The sequence below is a fragment of the Acinonyx jubatus genome, chromosome A3 (genome assembly GCF_027475565.1).
Source record: "Acinonyx jubatus isolate Ajub_Pintada_27869175 chromosome A3, VMU_Ajub_asm_v1.0, whole genome shotgun sequence".
Lineage (NCBI taxonomy): Eukaryota > Metazoa > Chordata > Mammalia > Carnivora > Felidae > Acinonyx > Acinonyx jubatus.
This window is the reverse complement of record NC_069388.1, coordinates 89324042-89347084: the sequence shown is the minus strand read 5'-3', so window position 1 is coordinate 89347084 and position 23043 is coordinate 89324042. Positions and strand designations below refer to the sequence as shown.

Below are 23043 nucleotides of genomic sequence, written 5' to 3'. Positions count from 1 at the left end.
TGGATCTTTTGGACATTGCTAATCTCTGGTTGCTTCTCCATACTCTGGCTCCTCAGCTCTTTCATCACCTGTATAACCAACTGGAATAGATTGTCTTCCTGACCAGACCCTCACACAGGGTGGGCAGAACCATTGTATGGAGTGAACGTTTTTTTATTATAAATCATACAGTAGCCAATACCCTCGAAGTGAAATCTTGGTCTCTAACTATCCATTTCCTCTGCACAAATTTCTAGAAAATTACACAAAACATCCTTTTGTTGTATATTGGCCTGTTTCCCCCTAAATGGTTGTACCAGTTAGCACTTGCAACAAGACTGTATGGGATGCTTCCATAATTTCACTGTCAATCAGGGAGGGCCATGTCAGTGGGTGTCAGTGGGGTCTTGTGAGGAATGGATTGCCCAGGTCTGTATTTTGTTTATTGGAGAGAGAGGAAAGGTAAGGAGAGAATAGACGCGCATGTTTTTTAGATGTTCACGTAAGTAAGGGCTTTATATCCTGAATGTGAATCACATGCCTACAGAGACCAGCCACAGGCCCCTGAAGGCTCTGCTAATATCTCGGCCAAACTCCCTAAACAGTATTCTGCTGCACCAGTTATGGTTCTTCACCGATGCTTGAAAGTTATAGGCTCAAAAACGGCCTAGGAAAGGTCATCTATCTTCCAGTTCCATTGGAACGGAGTTTCTGAGAAGAGAAATATCTGGGGTCAAGACCAAGTCTTGGCCACATGCCTGTCAAGCAAGCACATACAGTCAAAATCAAGATACTCATTAATTACTCACACCAGTTAGAACATCCTCATATGCCCAACAGATGAGTACTTTCTTCAAAAATTATCAGGAATCACACACTGAATATTTTGAAAAATGTTAAAATTTATTAATAGTTAACATCACATAGTTAATTCAACTAGTTCCTTATTATACATGACAACATCTTTACTAGACTGAGTGCTCAATAATTTGAGATTCAACACATCCCGGTCAAAGATTGAGATTCACCATATTTACATCAGGCAAAGCAGCATCAGCAAGGAACTGTCACCTAACTGTGGGAACACAAACATTCAAAATGCATATTCCAGCATTCCTTTTTGGAAACCAACAACACATGTGTAATAGCCACACACACAGCTCTACCTTTAAAAAAGGTGCAATTTCATACACAGTGCCTAATTTTCAAGTTTAAAAGTTAAAAATCATCTCTACTTCTTGGGCATTCTTTAGTGATACACAAACTTAAACATTGTTCTCAGTACAAGTGTGAGAGATGTGCAAAAACTGGGTGCTACTGAGTCGTGTCTTTCCTTCCTTGTTTTGATCCTTGATTCCTACTCAATAGTGTTATGGGGCCATTCCCTCTTTACCATGTAGTTGCAGTGTGTGTGGGTGCATATTTTAGGGAAGAAATGGGCTTTTGGACTCAGAATTAACTGCACTCCTGAAAAGTAAGAGTATACAAGATTTTATGCCACCCCACTCCCCCCAACCGCACCAACAGTTTGAAATAAATATTGTGTATAAAAACAGCTCAGCCTAGAGAAGCCCTTGGACGATGCCTCTCATAAAACATTTATGAAACAAACTGATTTTGCTAGGAGGGCACAAATCCACCAAAAGTGTTGTCCCTGAGGTTTTCTTTGTTTGATTGTTTCATTGTTCAGTTTTGGTTTGCTATTAACAGATACTTTTTTTTAAATGTTTTTGGTGGCTTCCTTTATCTTCTTGGAGAGCTTAAAAAATACTACTGACTGCCCTAAGAATGACAATTCCTAACCAGTGAGTCTGTCTGAAATGATTCCTGTTTCCTTTGGTTAAGAGCCTGGGTAATATTGCCCCAGGAAGGTCTAGACAGAGCAGCCAGTCACTATGGTTTTTTTCAGTCCATAGACCCAGCTTCCCTCACTGTTCCCTGCCTTCCACGTTTCTGAGTCTGCAGGTTAAAAAGGAGCCGGGAAGGAGCTACTTGGCCATTCACTCACCTTGAAGAGGCTTCCCTTCTCTTCCCGCAGGCGAATGAGGTATTTCTAGTAACCTGTCAGTATCTTCACCTTCCATCCTGAAATTACGCTCATCTACTACAGAGGCCAAGTCTGAAGACACCCTGTGTATTTATACACATAACAAATTGACATATAAATACATTACATACAGCCCATCGTTACATACAGTGTCAAGATAAAGGAGCAGATGTACTTCATGAAGTAAATAAATTTCAAACATAAATTAAAATGAAAGTAGGGTTGTTTCCACTTCTGCAGGAAAAATTTTAAAAACAGACCAAAAAAGTCTCCCCATCCCCCCAAAGGTCCATTGCTCATGGATGACTCAGGAACCCACAAGGAGATAAGACAAGCCCACTTGCAGGATGTGTCAACTCATGGCTTTGATTTTGCTTGCTCAGATTCAGGATGCTTTAATTCCAGGAAGAGCATCGCTGGAACCCATCAGGCTTGAAAAGTGAGGTTAAAGAGGGGCCATCACATGGCTATCCATGGATTTCCCTCCATCGCTGCCTCTTCTCCCACCTCGCCACTTCTGCCTGTGGAGGATCAGGCTCAAGTTATTGGAGATCCCCACAGATCTCAGAGCAGAAACGACATCCACCTCCATACTGGGGAATGCTCTTTACCTAGAAATGTCACGTTCGGGGTCCATGGTGAAGCAACCGTATCTTTTCATTAGTGTCCCCATTCTGTCAGATTATACAGGGACATGGAATTTGGCCAGGGGGATTACTAAAGGTTAAAATTTGCCTTCTTAAGTTTTCAAAGAACCAATAGGAAGAGTTGTGACAAGTATGAACAAGTCCTTACTTCAAAACCTATTTATCTCAGGAGGGCTAAGTCTTGGGCGCTGAACTCTGCAGTGAGTACACATAGAGACAACACCCAGTCCGACGGGTCTTCCTCTGCCAAAGAAAACCCAAGGGGTCTGTCTCTGACACAGGGGATGACATCTTATAATTTAAAGGAGGGAAGAGAGGGAACTCCAGGAAGTCCCTTCCAATTTCAGGGACTCTATCGCTGTCCAGCCTCACGGATGCGGCAGGCCACAGCAGTGATGAGAGCTGCCCCCTTCCCGCTGCCATCCTCTGACTCCAGGAAGGACACATCACATTTCGGAGCCAGGTCTTTCACCGTCTCATGCATGACTTTGGCAAAGCTGTAAACGTGGGGAGGAAGACACAGGAAAAAAAAACTTCCTTAGTCATGATTGATTTGTGTCCTCAGAGATGAGACCCTAAGAAGTTATGCTGGAAACCCAAGAATTATTAAGATGAGCAAGAGGACGACAGCTACCATGTATTAAACACTCTGTATTGTGTATCTGAAAACCAAGGCTTGTGAAGGCTGGCAACATGCCCAAATTCTATGTCATAGCAGGCAAGTGGGGAGCAGAGATCCTTGTAAGACAATCATCGGAGATTCTGGAAGCTGTGTTCTTGAAAGTAATCAGGGGCACCTGGGGGCTCAGTCGGTTAAGCATCCGACTTCGGCTCAGGTCATGATTTCGAGGTTCGTGAGCTCAAGCCCCGCATCGGGCTCCGTGCTGACAGCTCAGAGCCTGGAGCCTGCTTCGGATTCTGTGTGTGTCTCTCTCTCTGCCCCTCCCCCGCTCACATACTGTCTCTCTCCCTCCTTCAAAAAATAAACATTAAAAAGATTTTATATGCTAATTTGGATGTAAATTTTTACAAATAAAAAATAAAATAAAATAAATTAAAAACACAATAAATAAAAATAAATTTAAATTAAAAAAAAAGTAATCAGTGGAAGAGACGTTCAACAGTCATAGGCATCACAAGTATACCCTGCAGAAGGGCATATCTTGTCCCTAAATTCTGGAAGATAAAGCCCCATGCACTTGATACTTCATTTTCCAGGGGTATGGACTCACATCAGATCCACATGTAATCCAAAATGACACTAAAGATAAAAGGAGCAGGTTCATGGGTGGCTGTAGGCCCATTACGGTGATCACAGAGCCTTTCAATATGGGACTAGAGAAAGAGATGGTCACCATGTACCCCAACATAGCAGGGTCAGGAAGGCCTCCTCATCTATGAAGCAAGCCTCAGTGCCAGTGGCTTGGCTTCTGTCCCCCTCCCAACTCTCCTCTGGGACCAAGATTCCTACTCTTCAGTGACATTGACCATCAAGACAAGGGACGTGCGACCTCTCAAGTTTCCCTCTTTTAACTATCTGTGTAGTCTCTCAACTCCTCGAGAAACAGTCATGCTGCGAGCAGGCAACATTTCAATAGAGGTGTCTCTCTTTCCTCACTCTGCCTCACCTACTGCCCAGACCAGGGTAACAGCTCTGTTCTTTTAACTTTGAGCTAAAAAGGGGAGGGGCGGGGGGAAGGGATTGGGGTACTTCCTAAATTAAAAATTATTCATTCAAAACAAATGCAAATGAGTGAAGAAGGGAGAGGAACAATGGCTGATGAGAGAAGAAGAGAGATGGAGAAACAGGAAAAAGCGTAGAAAGAAAAGAAAATTCAGTGCTTCCACATTGGGGGAGTTTGAAGGACACGCTTTATAAAAAGGGCCAGACAGGGGAGGCTGGGTAGCTCAGTCAGTTGAACTATCCAGACTCTTGATTTCAGCTCAGGTCGTGATCCCAGGGTCCTGAGATCGAGCCCTGCCAAGAGCTCTACACTGAGTGCGGAGCCTGTTTTGAGATTCTCTCTCTCTCCCTCTGCCCCTCCCCCATGCTATGCTTGTGCATGCTCTCTCTCTCTCTCTCTCTCTCTCTCTCTCTCTCTAAAAAAAAAGAAAAATTTAAGGGCAAGACAGTAGATCCACTTTCAGCTTTGTGGTAACTACTCTGCCAGTGTAGAGTGAAAGCAGCCAGAGACAACATATACATGAGTGGGCATGGCTCATGTTTACAAAAACAGTCATGGCTATAATCTACCAGCCCCCACACCAAACTGCAGAAAATATCTCGCTCCAGAGTTCCCCTACATTTCCTAGAATGTTCACAGGAGCAGTGTTTGTAACAGACAAAATCTAGAAATAACCCAATATCCATTAGCAGAACAGTAAACTATAGTATACTCATTCAAAGGTATGCTATGCAGCCCTGAAAATTAATGAACTGCAATTGCATTCTTCCATGTGGATGCGTCTCAAAGCTATAAATGCTGTGTGGGGAAAGCCAGTCACAAAAGAGGAGATGCCATAGGACTCCCCTTACGGCAGGTTCAAAATTAAGTAAAACGGAACCATAGCGATGCATACACAGATAAGCAGGGAAAGGAAGCAAGGGACTAAGTCACCAGAGTACCTTCCCTGGCAGGGGACAGGGGCATAGCGCCTGAGTCTTCCAAGCTGGGTGGTAAAACACAGACCTACTTCTGGCTCTTAACCTTTAAAGTAAAGCATATATATTACAGACACTCATTTGGAATGTCAGGTGCTTTGCTATAAACTAAGAAGAGAGAGGAAGGAAGGAAAAGCAAGGAAAGAACAGATGGAGAAAGAAAGTTGGACAAGGAGAGTGGAGGTCGGGCACTCACTGAGGATGTAGCTTGTAGAGGGTCCCATCCACGCCTACTGTCACTTTGAGGGTGTCCAACCCACGGTTTTCTCGTATTTTGTCCACCACGGCGGCCATGCCCGCACCACAGAGCTGGGCTGCCCGCCGTGCCACCACCGTGCACACCTCTTTGACGATGATGCTGTCATCACAGGTGCTCTCGAGCCCCAAGTGGTGCAGGATGGCTCGGACCTGCAGCAGGGCTAGGCAGTCACTGGGGGGGGCGGGGGGGGGGGGCAGACAGACAGGGAGTGGTCAGTCACGTACACCAGGGGCTGGTGGCCCACCCACCACTCCAGGGGACTGGTCATGTAGGAGCTCCCTGAGAGGTGGATCCTGTTCTTGAACTCAGTTCAGGAACCCATGCTCATCCCACTGGACCACACGGAGCCCACCTGAGTATGATGGGAACGTAAAGAAACGGGCTCCTATTCCAGTTTGCCCAGGCGAGGCGGGGCACTGCTACCATACAACTGGCACTCAAGAAAAAAGGAAATTCACCATCTACGTATTCCATTCATTTGGAAAGAATACAGTGACAAGGCTTGTAGTTGGCATTTTCAGCTCTTTCTTATCCATTTTCTTGTTGCTGTTCACAGGTCAGCAGGACAAGCATCACCTGCCAGCAGAGATCCTGTTCTGTCTCTGCTCCCCCACCCGGGGTGGTCTGATAACTACTCGCGGCTCAGGAAACAAATGTAAATACAATTGTAAGAAAATAAATATTATATAAAGGGAGCTGTTTTAGAACCCTGGAATCAGCTTCCTGCACACAGACAGACATGCACACTAGAACATATTCTTTCTATTCACTGGTGCAGATGTCCTGGGGCCCCACTCATGCCAGTCATCCAGTTCCTATTTTCCCATACACCTGACAGTAATGCATAGCATTAATTATTAAAGGGCTCCAAAATTCACTATGGTAATTTGGAACGGTCTTTGCTTCCATTAGACTGGAGGAGGGGGGTTTTGCTTTAATGAGCCACCACATGGCCTGATTTCTTCTGCATTGCCATTGCCTGGCATGCCAATCTTCACTCGATCCTGGCTGCCTTATTACCACAGCAGCAGTTAAGAAGCACCCTCCCGCCAGGTGCAAGCACTTTAATAGGCTAGCTTCCTTTGTGCATTCCAGTTTATATCCTATGAGCAGGTATCTTTCTACCTTTGATAGTTGATCTAAAACCCACCCACATTACTTTGCATGGGGGGAGGGGAGGTGCCTTGTGCCAGCTCAGCAGGATTTTTCATGAGAATGTTATATATTTGCCCTTAAAATGCCAACTATCCATAACTTTAAATAAACACTATAGACAACAAATGTGTTTGCTACTAAACTGACGTTTATGTAAGCCGTGCCCCAACCTTACTTGAGCTACGGAAATCCTTCAGCTTGTCTGTCCATGAGAAGGAGGACACGGTCCCACCCTACCCCGGGCCCTAAATTCTCACCTCTCAATCTGAGACAGGAACTTGGTTTCAAAGATTCCTCTTGTCTTGAGTCGTTCTGAGATGCGGCCACGGAAGAGCAGCCCACGCTTGGTGAAATCGATGAGGATGTTACGGACAATCTCGCCCAAATACATGCCACTGATCATTTTCTCAAACCTGCAATGCAGATAATGTGCATGGAGGTTAAGCAGGAAGGTGAGATGCCCAGCACATTAGAAAGTAGAGGGCATGCAGGTTCCCCCTGGTGGGAAAGGAAGTGCTATTTGATTCACTTGGGCAGGCTTCCTGGTATCTGCATACATTGACCCACAGCCTTCGGCAAAACTGACTACAGTGCCTGAGGCCCATGGGGTTCCCTGGGATCATCTCCATCTTCTGGGCTCATCTCCCTTCTGGTGCTTACTCCCAACTCCAAGAAGGAAAACACACTCAAACCCCATCTCCAAGAAAACGGCAGGATGCTGAGTCTTAATCCTTAACTTCATCAGACATTCAGCATGTTTTCTCTCCAAACTAATCATTATCACTTTACTTCAGTGCCAACTGGAGAAGCCCTGTCTTGGCCACCAGAACTGATGTGACAGCTCGGTGGCTTGAGGGCCTTTCGGCCCTCAATAGTGCCTTTAAAAAAGCTGAGGCTCCCAGTTGCAACCAAGACCCCCATCCCCACTCCATCTTGTCCCACCCTTTCTTTCATTAATGACACTTATCTGGCCCCTAGAGGCATTTTCGTCTGTGACTTGTACCCTTGACCAAAGTATATTCTGCAGAACTATGGTCCCTGATTAATCCAATTAGGAAACACTGCACACAAGATCTTCCCAATGGGAAGTGTGCTCGCAGCTCAGAGCACCTCCCCATCATGCTTTGTGAGGCTAGGGCTGGCCCTTGTCCAGTCCTGACTATAGAGGATGTTACATAATGAATGGATGAGGAGGAAGAGACTCCTGTTTGCTTCCTATTCCTCTCTGTTACACCAGCTTCTTTACCCTACTATCAGCAGATGACTCAACTGTCTTTCCTCACAGTCCCAGACCTAGGTTTTAACACCATCCCTTCCTGTTCTCACAGGCAGTGGTAGGAAGGCTGCCTCTGACATTTCCTAGTTCTGTGTTCCTCAGTATCCCCTTTACATCTTTTCATCCTTCTAAAACCTGTGTCACCAGTTCCCTTTAAGAAATGCTCCTCAAAACACAACTCTTGTTTTCCCAACTGGATTTTGAAGGTGTCATGGTCCAAGCGGTAGTACTTCCCGGATGTTATTTGAAAACCCTTGCCAAGGAAATTTCTTCTATTGACGTCTCAGAAACAGGTGTCCTGGGACTTGCTGTTGCAGAGGATCTGACCACTTGCTACAGTGCAGTTGGGGTACATGTACCAGGACTCGCAGGCACTGGGGTAACTACCTCTGTTTGCCAGGGTTGAGAGAAAGCTCATCCACAGCCACATCAAATTCCGTGCGGAAGTCGTCCAGGCACCCGTTGTCCCCGAAGGCCCCCCACTCCATGTTGACACACATCCGGCCCTCCTCCCCTTCCACCAGCTCCACGTTCCGCATCTCCTCCATGTAGCAGGCGTTGCTGCCCGTGCCTGCCAATCACAAACACGTCAGGGCCTCACTCTGCACCGTCCCCACACCCGTCTGAGGCCATGGGTCACAGCGCAGGAAGGACTGCTGGGTCTTTACCAACAATGAGGCCGATTTCACAGTGAGGGTCTTCATAGCCACAGGTCATCATCGTCCCAACTGTGTCATTCACCACGGCGACCACATCCAGGTCAAACTCCTGAGAGGGCAAAAGCAGATCCCCAGTCCACCGAAGAACCACAACATGTTCTTTCAGACCCTTGCAAGGGAGACTGATATGTATAGAAAGTGTATTTGATACAGCCTGGCTCATTCTCACTTTTTGTTCAAATGTCACCTCCTCAGAGACCTTCCCCGGTTGTGCTATTTAGGAGTGCCCTTCTCCAGCCCACTCACTCTGTCCTCACCTGACTTCATGTCTCTTCACAGCTCTAAGGCACCTGACATTAGCTCATGGGTTTGTTTATAGTACCAGAGTTTGTTGTGGTCATTCCTGAAGCCCCAGTGCCAAGAGCAGGGCTCGACACGCAGCGGACACTCGGTCACCACCGAAGGACCACGCTAATTCTCCCCCTAACCCACGCAACCACACCCAACACTTCCCCACTTTTCGAACACGGGTCATTCTGGGCCTCGTGGCATGCCTCTCCCACCTCTCGCCGGTGAATGGCTTCCTTCAGCAGGGTGACCACATCCTCTCCCTCGCAGCCCGATGCCTTGAAGCCTTTAGTCCACTTGAGGAGGATGCTCTAAAAGTCACATAAGAGCACAGATGAGGACAGCAGAGGAGGGTTCCTGTGTCATTCCTGGGGCCCGGCTGTGCCTCTCGTTCTCAACCTCACCAGGTAGTACAGATTCCCTTTAATGACCAATCATCCCTCTCACAAATGATTGCATACCCCCTATGCGTGTGTTCCATTGTTTAATCCTCACAGCAAACTGGTGACATAGTTATCATTATTGTGCCCATTTTCTAGGTAACTGTGGCTCTGGAGTAACTTGCCCAAGGCCTGAAGCTTAGGGGAGAGGAGCGGGACTCACCCCCAGGCCAGCTGACTCCATGGGCCCCTAAGTACCACATCACTGTCCCTGCAGGGAGCTAAGTTCTATACAAGTGTTTCTTTTGCTGGGAAAAGCAGTTTGCTCTGCCCTGTCCTATATTCACATCAGAAGGGTCAGAGTCTGTCTCTTCATTATCAAATTCCAGGATGGTGTGAACAAGTGCCCTGCTTGGGTGACAGTTGGGTGACAGCTAGGCTTCACGTCATCCCAGTGAGGGAAGCACTCTAGGCTCTTCAGAGTCACCCATAAGCCACTCGTCTTTAATGTGGCCGTCTGTCGTGTCACAGGGCCCCCTGGGGAATACACACATGGAGATTTTACATATGGGAGAAGCGTTTCGGTTATTGTCCCCTGGTTTCCTCTTTGCTGCTGGAACCCATCGGAAAACAGCATCAAGAACTATTGGGCCACCTCCCTGCAAGGCCAGAATCCATAAATGGACTGTGTGCTCACTACCCACCCTCTTTCATGGTTTCTCCAGGCCTTGCTCAGCCTCACCCCTGCTTGGCATTTCATGGCCCAGGAGTTTAGAGTCACAAGTCAACCTGGATGTGTCATGCTGTGTTCAGATCCCAGGAGATTTGGAAAAATAAGACATGATCCCAGCAGTGTCTTGGCTTACATACCTACATCCAAACAACTGTGTGCTCATCTCTAGCTGTCTTGCCTACAAATTAGCTTCACATCTCTAATGAAATTTTATATTTAGCACTTTCAAGTTTACAGAATGATCAAATAACATTATTTCAGGTGGTCCTTAATAATAAGACACGCAGAGAGGCCCGTGAAGCTGGGGAGACTTGCCCAGGGCCACGAGGTGGTCAAGGCAGCTTGGGGCTTCTGGGCCTCAGCACCTGCTGATTTTCCACTCAATAAGACAATCTTACCAGAGCAGATCCCGGCTCACAGACCGATTGAACAACAGAGAGAACGCAGCCTCTGTTTGATCTGCTCTTAATTTTCACAGTGCTAGATGGAACACGTACTCCCTACAGAAACTTAGAACGTAAAGAATGAAATCTAACACAATGACCTGGAATCTTACCATGCAGGTAGAAACAGTGAATATGTTGTTGGGTTACCTGATAAACTCTTAAAAATAGATACATGCTGGCATGAAAAGTAAGGCATGTCTATTTAAAAATATTTCAGCAGGAAAATCCTAGAGGCAAACACACTGGAGTCCTATGTTCTCATCTTCTGATGATGAAGGTATTTTTTGTGGGTTTCTATACTATAGAGATTATCTTTTTCTTAAAAACATTTTTGTTAGTCTTACCACCAGTTTTTTCCCACATCGTTGAAATTTCTTCCAAAAACATTCGTTGCTGATACCCGGCAGTGAATGGCTCAGAACTTATTAACTATTTCCCAACTGTTGAACAATTGGGTTAGTTTCTAATGTTTTCATTATAATAAGCAATGTTTCATTAAGAAACATGTAAGTATTTATCTGCACGTTTGGTAATTCCCTTTGGTAAACTGATGTAAATGGAGAAGCCTTTGAAAACCCGGTGCATTGACACTGAGAAACATAATGTGAAAAGACAAAGGAATCAGAAAAACTGGGGAGAGGGAATTGGTATAAGCTTCCAGTGACAGGGTAAGTGAGTACTCAGGATGGGATGAACATCATGATGGCAACAGCAAGCACTGCCATAGGGTATATTAGAAAGTTAAGAGTAGATCCTAAGAGTTCTCATCACAAGGAAAACGAACCACTTTTATTCTTTTTCTTTTTTTGTATCTGTAGGAGATGACAGATGTAAACTTATTTGTGGTGATCATTTCACAACATATGTAAGTCAAATCACTGTGCTGTACACCTTAAACTTATACAGTGTGCATGTTAATATCTCAATAAAACTGGAAAGGAACAGAAAAGTGAAAAGCAACACTGCACCCCTAACACTGGACAAATGGTGACACATGTTGGGAAATACTGGATTAGGCAAGGGTTTTTATTGCACGACATCCTAAAACCTTCACTGTACTGGTGCACATGAATTTAACTCAGAGGGGAGGAGGAGGAAGCATTTACAAAACTCAGCTGAGCAACAGGAGGGTTGCTATTCCAGGGATCCTGTGGGAAATGCTGGCCTTTCTTCCCTACTGGACCAACCTCCCTGCACCTGTGACATTTCCCACCTACGTGCCCTCCTCCACACTGCCAGGCCTGCCTGCCTTTCTTCCCCATCAACTCATGCTTTGGACTTGGAAGATGATCCAAGTATTTTTCATGCCTTCCAGGTATGTGCTCGGGTAACATCACACTGCGCATCCTCGGGGCCTCGGAACCCCATCAGCACCACGTTCCAAACAGCAGCTCATGCCTTCCTGAGCTTGCTTACATCACAGTTTGTTTGTAAGCACCTCAAGTAGGAATCATGCCTTTTGTACCCTGGCCACTCTGTCTACCACATACTGACCAGTTGTGAACATGCATGTGAGCTTCTAGAAGACCAATGGAGACAGAGGAACAACTGCTTAGACAACAGTATTCTGACATCTAATATGCTGATAATCAATGCAGAATAAGCCCAAGCATGACCTACTCAGCTCTTCTACATTCTCAACACACCATGTCCGGGATATGTGAGAGCACCAGCTCTTTGCCCACCTGCTTCATTCCTGCATGGGAAGTTGAAAGGGAATGAAAAGCAAAGCTAAGACTAGAGAAGCACCAAAGCATCTAAACAACAGAAGATTAATGAAAATGTCTCAAGCCCAAAACAGTCCTCAGGAGCAGGTGAGCATCACTGAAAACATGGCTTTGGGTATCGGGAAACCAGAATTTAAATCTTGTCTTGGCTATTCCCAAGCCTTCTGATCTGAAGCAAGATACTTGGCATCTCTATAGACTTTGTTTTCCTTTCTGCAAAATGAGCATATGAACACCTATCTTACACAGTTGCTGTGAGCGTTAAGATAATGCACATAGGCAGCCTAGCACAGTGCCTGGCAGATAGTACTTTAAAAATGTTCGTTGCTAATATTTGGTCAGCATCATCATCATCCCTAAGATTGTTACCTACTTTACCTCTACCAGTTCCAACTGAATCATTCCCATCAACAGGCCCCTCATCATAACTGCCTACTCATGCCCTTCTTTTCCTCCTCTCAGCTCAACTTTCTGCCCCGCTCCAAACTCTGGCTGGTGGAGAGTCCGTAAAGCCCACAGGCAAGCCCTCTGGGAAGGCGGTTACCTCATCCAGGCTGTTCTGCTGGCAGGGGAAGGAGAAGGTGAAACCCAGAGGCAGGGACACGCCCTTCATGCCCATGTACTCAAGGAAGTCGGCGATGCACTGGACGATGTGGTCAAAGAGCTGCAGGGAGAAGACAGGCTCTGAGGGAGGGGCCCTGGCCAGGGCAGGCTGCCCCCAGCAGCTCCTCTCAGGAGAAATGCAAGCTCAGGCACTAACATGAGTGAAGACAAGGCCAGGGCCCTGGCCCACCTAGCCTTCCCTGGGACCATGGCTGAGGAGAGAAAGCACTGTCCTCCAGGGTGAGAAGTGAACGTCTGCTGGGGTCCCCTCCCAGAAGCCACCTTGACTCACCTCATCCCCTGTGCCATGCATGACCTCCTGTGGGATAGAGTAGATCTTGTTGTGCATCTCCACTCCGCGCCTCTTCCCATTCCTCACACGCACCAGCAGGACCCGGAAATTGGTACCCCCAAGGTCCAAGGCCAGGAAGTCACCTTTCTCTGCAAAATAAACCCGGGAAGATGACGCACTGGGGCACAGCAGAGGGTGACAGTCTAAAGCACTTTCCCCTAATGGGGAGCTCTCCTGGCAGCCCCCCAACACCCTCAGGGATGATGGACTGTGTGCTCCACCTAACAGGAAAGAAAAGTAAGACCCCTGAGGGCCAGAGCCGTGCTGTCTCCTTAGCGGTCCTCAGATGAGTTCAGGTGGGTCCCAGAGGTCACAATGAGCTCTGCAGGAAACCAGAAATTGTGATACAGTATACTCAAAAATATCTAAACATGTCATTTGTGCTAAATCAAAGGCCACCTTATGTTAGCTTCTAGAATAGAGTAAAAAATAGCAGAGTTCAACTCTTTAAAGGAAATTGAAGGGAAATCTTTTCACATGAGAAAACCCTCCTTTGTTGGGCAATCATAAGGTGCTACGTGCCTCAAACATACTCCTCACGCAGCCCTCAGGCAGCCATGAGAAAGAGGCACTGCATTTCCCTCTGATGGAGGAGGGAGACCTGGCTGACCTAGGCTGAGTCACTCACTCAGGCCCACAGAGCCAGAAGGGGGTAGAGCAGGGACCAAGGCCCAGTCTTGGCCCAACTGCTACGCTGGCTTACTCAACGTCAGTTCTCTCCGAATTGGGAAAAGATCTCCATTTCTTAATTTGTAAGACCTAAACCACAGGTCAGCAATCTTTTTCTACAAAGGGTTGGGCAGTAAACATTTCAGGTCTTGTGAGCCACAGTCCCTGCTGCAACCACACAACTTTGTCATGGTGGTGCAGAGCAGCCATAAATAATATGTGGACAAATGGGCATGGCTGTGTATTAGGAAAACTTTATTTAAAAAAATAGGCAGTGGGCCAGATGTAGCTCATGGGCATTAGTTTGCCAACCCCTGACCTATGATTTATAAGAACTGGCCCTGGAACCAAAAACTCCTGGGTTTGAATCCCAGCTCTGCCATTTTCTAGCTGTGTGAACTTGGGCAGGTTTCTTAATTTTTCAGTGTCTCAGTTTTGTGCCAAGCATATTAGTTTGTTAACAAAATTAATTACTAATTGCTGTTAACAGTTAAAAATTAAGTTTATATGTGTAAAGTGCTTACAGAAGTGTCTGACACATAGTAAGCATTCAGTAAGTGTTTATCATTATTACTATTCAGTTTGTAGCAGGGGAATGCCTTGCCTGAGCTTACTGAACACTAGAATTGCCTAATGCTAGAGCTGAAGAAACATGTTCTGGTCCAAATATCCAAAGCCATGGCTAAGGGAGTCCTCCTGGGCATCAACACCATGAAACAGGCCCAGCACCGTGAGCCGGGAGGCAGCCTGCCGCATACCTGTGCCATCAGGGGTGGCACACACGTAGGTGGGCAGCATCTTGACGGGGGCAATGGTGTGGGTCTCCTTGCTCAGACCTCGCTCCATTTCTACCTTCATCCTCTTCTTAACCTCTAGCAGCTGCTCACGGTTCAGCTTCAGAGACTCCAGGGTATTCTGGCGGGCTCTGTGTTGGTCAGCCAGCCGGTAGGCCACTGCCGTCACCATGGCTGCCCCCTTGCCACTGCCATCCTCGGAACGCAGGAAACGGACGTCGCAGTCGGGCACCAGGCGCCGAACCGTCTTGTGAAGACGCTTGGCGAAACTGCAGTCACCAAAACGGGGTAAGACATGGGTGTCCGCGGTTAGGGTCAAGGTGCAAAGGGCTCACCGCCTCAGCTCAAAGGCCGGGAGGCACCTGCAGGAGCAGATGTCACCCTGATCATCCTCTCCCCACTCTCCCAAGTCAGGGTCATCACCGTGTTAATTAAAGCTCAGCTATGCAACTGTGACCGCCCTTGCTGGGTGAAGGGAAGGACTGTTGTAGGAAGTCACTACCCACTGCACACAATCACAGTAAGTAATGTAGTAAGACCCTGTATCTCAGGCCGAACCCTTCTGAATCAGAATCTGCCTCTTAACAAGATCCTCAGGTGATTCATGTGCACTAGACTAGAAAACCAGGGAATGCTAGGCCTGAGACCTTCTGCATCAACCATTCAGTTAATGAAGGCCCGTTGACCTGGCGCTCCTATTAGATAAAAATGATTAGATAATGAGTAAGTACAATAGAGAGATGGCCAGGTCCCAAATGAAATTTGAATATCTTGGACCCAAGGGATCCAAACATGGAGGGAAGGGCAGGATGAATTCAATACCCAGATCAGCCAGAGAGGCTGAACTAGGGTGTCCCCTGGCAGAAGACACAGTACCTGCAGAGCCCACCCAGAATCATGACAGAGTCAAAGAAACAAGTACAGAGAAACCCTACCTCCTAAACAGGAGGGTGGCAGAAAGAGCACTCCCCCTCCCCCGCCCCCCACCGCCAGCCAGGGGGGCCCTGGATAGAGCTGCAGTCATCGAGAGCCTTCAGAGATGGCTTGAACCCCTGCCAGGGACACACCTTCCTGATCCTCACATGCCCAGCTGGGAGCTAATTCTACAGAGCTCCTCAACTCCGCATCCCTCCCCACTGTGCCAGAATGCAAACCAGAGTTGGCTGGGCAGTCACTAGGGTCTCTCTCAGGCCTGTCAGTGGTCTCCAAGTGCTCTGGGGGCCCTGTCACTATGGGTCCCAGCACGCTGACTCACTGAGGGTGCTTCTTGTAGACAGAACCATCAACCCCAATGGTGGAGCGCAGCCTCTCCTCGCCCTTGTTCTCCTTGATGCGCCGCAGCACGGCTGCCAGGGTGGCTGCACACAGGCTGGCTGAGCGTGTGGACACGATCTGGCACACCCGGTGAGTGGCCACGCAGTCCTCCTGCGTCGGGTCTATGCCCAGCCGCACTAGCACCTCACGGGCCTTCCGGATGCCGTCCTTCTCCCTAGGAAACAGAAGGACAGTGTGTGGGCCTGTGTCCAACCCACTGTGGCCAGGGGGAGGGGGTATGTCAGCTGACAAGGAAACCGTTCATCTCCAGCCAATACCATCTCCCAGTGAGGGTAGAGAAAGGGGAAAACACAACAGAGCCAACATGAGGCTCATCTCACACACACACACATACACACACACACACACACACACACACACACACACACACAGACACCACACACTGCTCAAGTGCCCCTTTTTCCCACTGAGAAAAACTAATATTTTTTATTTTTTATGGGTACATGATGTAAGGACAAGGCCTTGCTCTCATGGCTTCACACATCAAGGGGTGTGTGTGTGTGTGTGAGGGTATGCTGTGTTTGCTTACCTAGGGGTAGAGGGAACAGTGTCCCGCGGTGGAGCCCACCCCATTTTCTCTCTGTGAAGCAGCCAGCTCATTGCCTTTCATGAGGGAGCAGGCACTGCTCTAATCTATGCGAGAGACTGTGCTAGAGTCTGCTGCATTGAGCTTAGCACTCTCCTCAGGGGAACTAAGTGCCTCACCAGTATACACCCTTCCATCCCCTCAGGGCTTAACAAGCAGGCACAATCCGCTCAAGAGTTTCCATCTGAAGGTATAGGAAACTGTTTCACTTCTCCCTTTAGCACCCAAATCCCCACCTCTCCATCATTTGGTCCCTGAAACGACAGGGCCAGCTCAAGCAACAAGTGGAAGTCTCTAGAACAGGAAAGTAGACCCAACTCTTTGGATACTGTTAACTGAAAAAACAAAAATCAGGCCACCCTCACTCCCAGCCATGTCGCTCTGGGAAATGCAGGCCTCAGATCTACCTATTGGAACTAAGTGGGTAAATTTTAGAGCAGGGCTCTAAACAGGGACCTCTCCTTCTGTTATGAAGAAGGTGTCAAGAGAGAGCCTTTTTGGAGAATCACCAACAGAGAAATAAATGTCAGAGCTTCTGAAGGGAAAGAAAGTAGATGCATAGGAGTCATCAGGGGGCTCCCTGGGAGCCTCCAGCATTCAGCCCGGCCCGACCCCCACCCATGCAACACCATGAGCCACTTAGGTAGTGCACAAGAGTGGAGACTATCTGGAAAGTGAAGTCAAGCTACAGGCCCGCCATGGCCCATGTTGAGCAAGGCCCTCCTGCTGTCCAAATCTGAAGGGTCAAGGGTCAGTGCCCCTTCCTCATTCCCCAACAGCCTGTCCACTCTTCTGGGGATCCAGTGAACAGAGAGAGAAGGACCAGGAAGCTTACCCTTCAATATCTGAAACGTCTTTGGTCTCAAAGTGGCCAGTGGCGAGGAGCCCTGGGCTGAGCTTCCCCCCAAAAAGCAGCTCCTCCTTGGCCATCTTCACCAGGATAAGTCTCACCAGTTCACCCATATACATCCCACTGATCATCTTCTCAAATCTGCAGGGAGATACAGACCAAACAATAAGTACATGTAAGCGGAGGCACAATGACATGTTAACTTGATGGCGCTGCTAGGAGTAAGATGTGCAGACAGGTGACAGCTCAGGGGAGGCTGCAGGATCAGGGACGTCTGGGCCATCTCTGTAGGCCAAGGGGGCCTTGAACTATGGAGAAAAAAGGCCTTTAGCAGCCAAACTAAATATCCAGGGGATGTGCGACATATTCTGGGACAGCCTGAATTTTAAATAAAGTAAGTTACATACAGTAAAAGTGACTTTACATTTTTTTTTCTCTAGCCAGGAAATACTTTTCTAAGATGAAACTTTGTATAGAACCTCAATATTTATATACAAGAGGAAAAAAAGGTCAATAGATTAAATCAGGGGTGCAGGCCCAGCAACTCAATGTCTCATACTGTCCTCCTTTTGCAAGATCGTTTGTGGATTTCTGGAAAACAACCCACAACCCCAGGGGTGGGGTGATGGGCAGGTTGAGCCAGATTAGGAGCTTTAAATGTCAGATGGTCTGGGAATCTGGGAGTGGGACATTTTGGAAGTCTCTGAGCAGGGAGGGGACCAGATAAACGCATGTTTTAGAAAGGCAGAGGCCCGCCCCCAAGCAATCGGCTAACTTATTTTTTCAACACTAGGTGATGCTGTTTTCTTTAGAAGCCAGTCTTTCCGGCTCAAATTGTGTCAGAGAAACTGAAGCTTCACCATTCTTTGTGGCAAAGAAGGCCCTTCCTTGGCATCTAATGATCCGGAGCCCAGAGAGGTGGCCCCCAGGGCCAGCAGACACTAACTAAGCTGGGCTCTAGTGAGGAAACCCAGAGCAAGAGTGTGGAAGGGACTCTGAAGTCACCTGGTACAACCCACCTGGTACGGCCCTCAGGAAGAGACTGGCTGAAGACCCAGGACAAGGTACGTAGAGCAGAACTGGAGCTAAGTGCAGAGCTCACAACATTGTTTGAGCAGAGGATTCAAGCACCAGCACAGGCACACTGCCTGGGGAGGCAGCCTGGCTCTAACACTAAGGACCTCGTGTGTCTTGTCTGCCTCGACACCTTTTCCAAAATAGCTAGGAGATAGAGATACGGGAGGGGTCCAGTGGGGCTCCGAAGTGTGAGTGATTTATAAAAGCTTTCACTCCAGCTTTTTAAAAACACTTTGTTTCAGTCAACATTTAGAAAAATATTTGTTTAGGGGTGCCAGGGTGGCTCAGTCGGTTAAACACCCGACTTCAGCTCTGGTCATGATCTCACGGTTCGTGGGTTTGAACCCCGGGTCGGCTCTGTGCTGACAGCTCGGAGCCTGGAGCCTGTTTCGGATTCTGTGTCTCCCTCTCTCTCTGCCCCTCCCTCACTTGTGCGTGCACACGCACTCTCTCTCTCAAAAATAAATAAACTTTAAAAAAAAAAGAAAAAGATTTGTTTAGAAACACATAAAGAGTGAGAAAAGTTTCTACCGGAGCCCAATAATGACCTCAGGGCTACCTTAGCTGACATTCTGGTAGGTTAGCCCAACCTTTGATTTATCTAAGTCTGAGACAGTGGTGTGCTCCCAAGGCCGGGCTGGCAATTCTGTCTTCTCACCCTTTAAAGGGCATATGGCTCCTCAGAATGGCTTGGGTGTGCCTTGTTCTTAGAGGCAGACATTGAATAAATGACTTTTGGGTCCATAAATTTTCACCGGCCATGGCACACACAGCCAGTGTGTGCCTATGAAAATTGCAAGTAAGTGGACTCATGCTTGGATACATGGGAGAAGCTTATGAGTTAAATAAACCACGCTTTGAAGAAGTAAGAAAAAGGGTCCCCGTTGCCGAGCTGGCTTATAGAATTGGGCTTTCCTCCCCAAGCAGAGATCTATGCCAGCGGCTTTCCTGCAATAGTCATAGCAACATAGCATAGACCAGAGGGGGCCTGAATTGCTCAAAACATTTTGTAATTGCCTTCGGAGTTTACAGCAATCCCGGTTTCAAGATTGCTAATAGGGGACATTGGGCCAATGTTGGTGTAATAATGAGAGTGAAATAATATTTCGTAACAGTCAAAAGAAACTAAAAATCAAGTCTAGCCAGGCTGGAGAGTATAACACTCAGGGTGCAAAATGTTGGAGGCCCTCCTGGTCCTGTCCACCCAAGAATGCCTGCTGGGCCACAGGTCTAGGAAGCGGCCAAGGAGGCTCCTTAGCTGGCTTTTCCACAGGCCTTGGGTTTGCCTAGAGCTGGGACCGAAGAACCCTAGGTCTCCATGGGGCCCAGCTCAGCCCGCAGGCAACTCTACCATATGTCTGAGTTCAGAGCCTCAGCCAGTGTTGAGGAGACAACCATCTGGCCTCCTACTCTGGGCAATGGCAGAGGTGGAAGCTACGACAACAGCATTCAGAGACCCTCCCCCTGGCCACCTCAACATGACTTTTCTTCTGTGACTCACAGACTGTTTCTATGGACAACTTACAAATTTAAGGTGGCAGAAAGAAGAGCAGGGCCAACACTTAGAAAAGGACCTTCTAAAATGAAAGCTCTAAAGGACGTAGACAAATTATTACCTACACTCTGGTTTGTCTGCTTGTTTTATCTGTTTTAGAGCCCTCTCAGCAATTTATAGTCACAATGCTTGTGATGAGCACACCATTCCCATAACCAGTGGCTGCCCCAGCAACCTTTTGGGGATATAAGACTAAAGCAAAAGTGAGAACCACCCCCACCCCAGCCCTGGCCGGATCCCACCTCAGCTCCTGAGCCCACACACCCCCCACAAGCCCGCCACACACAAGGGGTGCTGCTCACAGTTGCTTCCCAGGGTTCAGGGAGCCCATGTCGATCTCCTGATCAAACTCAGTGCGGAAGTCATCAAGTGTGCCGTCGTCCCCAAAGGCCCCCCACTCCATGTTGATACACATCCGCCCCTCGTCGCCCTCCACCATGTCAATGTGGCGCATCTCTTCCATGTAGCAGGCATTGCTGCCCGTGCCTGGCCAAAACAAGGGACTGCTCAGCACCCACCTACACCAGCCTCTCTCCAGCCCCCAGCTCCCTCTTACTCACCCATCTTGAGACCACCTAGGGTGGTTGGGATTCCCCAGTGCAGGCTCCTGGAGTATCCCAACATGGTCCAGTCCACAACCACCTCCAACCCACAAATCCTGGCTCAGCCCTCTGAAGTGACTGTACCACTCTCTTCTAATATGAATTACAAAGAGTCATGCAGGCCATGGAGCCCTCCTCCCTTTCCAGCCCCCACACCCATTGTTCACTCACCCACAATGAGACCAATCTCACAATTCTGGTCATCATAACCACAGGTCATCATGGTCCCAACTGTGTCATTCACCACGGCCACAATATCAATATCAAAGTCCTACAGGGATAAAAGCGGAGCTCTGACCTTCACCATCACAGAAAGGTTGCAATTGTGAAGATGGAGATAAAGAGCAGCAAGGCACAGAGCTTAAGTGCATTAGGGCTGCCTCCTTACTGACCCTACTTGAAGCCAAAGAAGGTTAGAGCTGGGAATTGGGCTCAGATGCAGTCTGACAGCAGCAACTCACTCCCCACCCTGCATGTCCTCACCATGGAAGCCACCGCCCTGCAGTCTAGTTTACAGACACCACTGCACTCACAAGAGCCCACTTTGTCATTGTTGTCCCCTTCTCCTTCTCTCTCTTCTTTTCTCTCTCTCCCTCCCTCCCTCCTAACTTCTGTGACCAGGCCTTTATCTTGTTCTCTCTCTGCCTCATTCCATCCTAATGCCAACATCATCCCAACCTTCTTAATTGAAAATGATATTCAAGTCTTCTTCAGGTTAAAGACTGAAGGGTTTTTCCTGTACTGAGGCTAAGATTATTTATCCATCGTGATAATCTGAAGACCCAGAAGCATCTGATTATATGTAAGATTATCAGTGTGGCAATCATTTTGCAGTATATGGATGCCAAATCATTATGAGGCATGTCTTAAATTTAGCTGTATGTAAACTATATCTCAATAAAACTGGAAAAAAATTAAATCTTATTAGGTAAACCTAGCAGAGAAGGAAGAGAAAACCTCTCCTTAAGAACCACAAAAAGGTTCTCATGCTGATTTGGGAACAGACTAGGAAAGATTTCAGAGTGGACCCATAAGAATGTAAAGAGCCTCCAGACCCCAAGCTCCTGCCTCCCCAACTCACCCCTCTCCTCTGGATGGCCTTCCGGATCAGAGTAACCACGTCTTTGCCTTCCACACCACTGGACTTGAACCCCTTGGTCCAGGAGACCAGGAAACTCTGGAAAAGGACCAAGGAATGAACACTGACCACACTACTCAAACAGCCATTAGTGAGTGGAGACCTCTGCCATGGAGCTAAGCTAAACTACAACCGTGCTTAAATATTTGTACTGCTTCCTGACTAGCCTAGGAAAAAGAAACTGGGGCCTCATCAAAGACCCAGAAAGAAGATTAAATGAATGATTCCTTCATGACCTACTGCCCCCAAGAACTGAAAAGAACAGGCTATAGAAATGCCAAAATCAGATACTCTCATCATTAACTCCCCAGGCATCTTTCTTCCAAGGATCTTTATTATGATACTCTAGATCAAAGGAGTTCCTAATTTCTCATTCCTGTTTCCCTACAAGGGATAAAGATAATGTACTTCATATTGTTCTTTGAGGGAAGAGTGATAAAGACCCTCCCGCCCGCACTTCTGATACTTCACCATCCCCCCCCCCCCAGACCTACATACACTCACCCAGAAGGACAGAACTCTTAATACTCAAACCTCATCCAAACAACCATCAGAGCCGCCTCTAAAACCACAGCAGCAACTGGCTCAAAGTTCATCCCAGACCTCCCAGCCCAATGAATGAAGCAACAAGGGTCTAAAGAACTCATCTTACCTCATCTAGCTTCGTTTGGACACAGGGGAATGAGAAAGTAAAACCCAAGGGAAGCTTCTTGTCTTTGATTTGTAGCTTATCCATGAAGTTAGCCAGGCATTCAGCAATGTGGTCAAACAGCTAAGGGCACACAACACAAGAAGATGAGAAGGGAGGGAGAATAACATGGAAATTAAAAGCATACATACACATTGGGCTCGGCAAGGAACTAGCTGAATGTGTGTGCAAGATACGTATCCCTTCTGAAGTCTTAATTTGCTCACCTATAGAATAAGGGTGACAACTGTACCTGCCCTCAGAGTTACCACAGGGATTAAATGAGTCACACATATAAGGACTTCACAGCAGTTAGTGCTGATTAAATACTGTCTTCCACTCAAACTATTTATCCAAACCACTGTCAAAATAACCCTGTGAGGCAGGGGAAATCATAGCTAAAGCTAGTCAGAAAGTCATCACATACCCTGGGAACAGAACATCCTTTGGTGGCTCTGCCAGAACACTCCTTGTCA

At 47.5% G+C, this 23043-nt stretch overlaps 1 protein-coding gene across 2 annotated transcripts in view; it reads right to left on the bottom strand.

Annotated features, from left to right (window-relative positions):
* Nucleotides 1-861: 861 nt before the first annotated feature.
* HK2 (hexokinase 2) overlaps nucleotides 862-23043 on the bottom strand; it is a 61731-nt gene continuing 39549 nt past the window's right edge. For both annotated transcript variants that reach the window (XM_027072123.2, XM_027072124.2), the window contains exons 4-18: nucleotides 22532-22651; nucleotides 21823-21918; nucleotides 20913-21012; nucleotides 20442-20625; nucleotides 17493-17648; nucleotides 15992-16225; nucleotides 14701-15005; nucleotides 13214-13362; nucleotides 12863-12982; nucleotides 9248-9343; nucleotides 8694-8793; nucleotides 8413-8596; nucleotides 7007-7162; nucleotides 5532-5765; nucleotides 862-3170 (exon numbers count right to left, since the gene is read on the bottom strand). In XM_027072123.2, coding sequence (XP_026927924.1) covers nucleotides 3026-3170; nucleotides 5532-5765; nucleotides 7007-7162; nucleotides 8413-8596; nucleotides 8694-8793; nucleotides 9248-9343; nucleotides 12863-12982; nucleotides 13214-13362; nucleotides 14701-15005; nucleotides 15992-16225; nucleotides 17493-17648; nucleotides 20442-20625; nucleotides 20913-21012; nucleotides 21823-21918; nucleotides 22532-22651 — 2379 coding nt within the window. In that variant the 3' untranslated portion in view covers nucleotides 862-3025. The remainder of the gene's footprint in view (nucleotides 3171-5531; nucleotides 5766-7006; nucleotides 7163-8412; nucleotides 8597-8693; nucleotides 8794-9247; nucleotides 9344-12862; nucleotides 12983-13213; nucleotides 13363-14700; nucleotides 15006-15991; nucleotides 16226-17492; nucleotides 17649-20441; nucleotides 20626-20912; nucleotides 21013-21822; nucleotides 21919-22531; nucleotides 22652-23043) is intronic.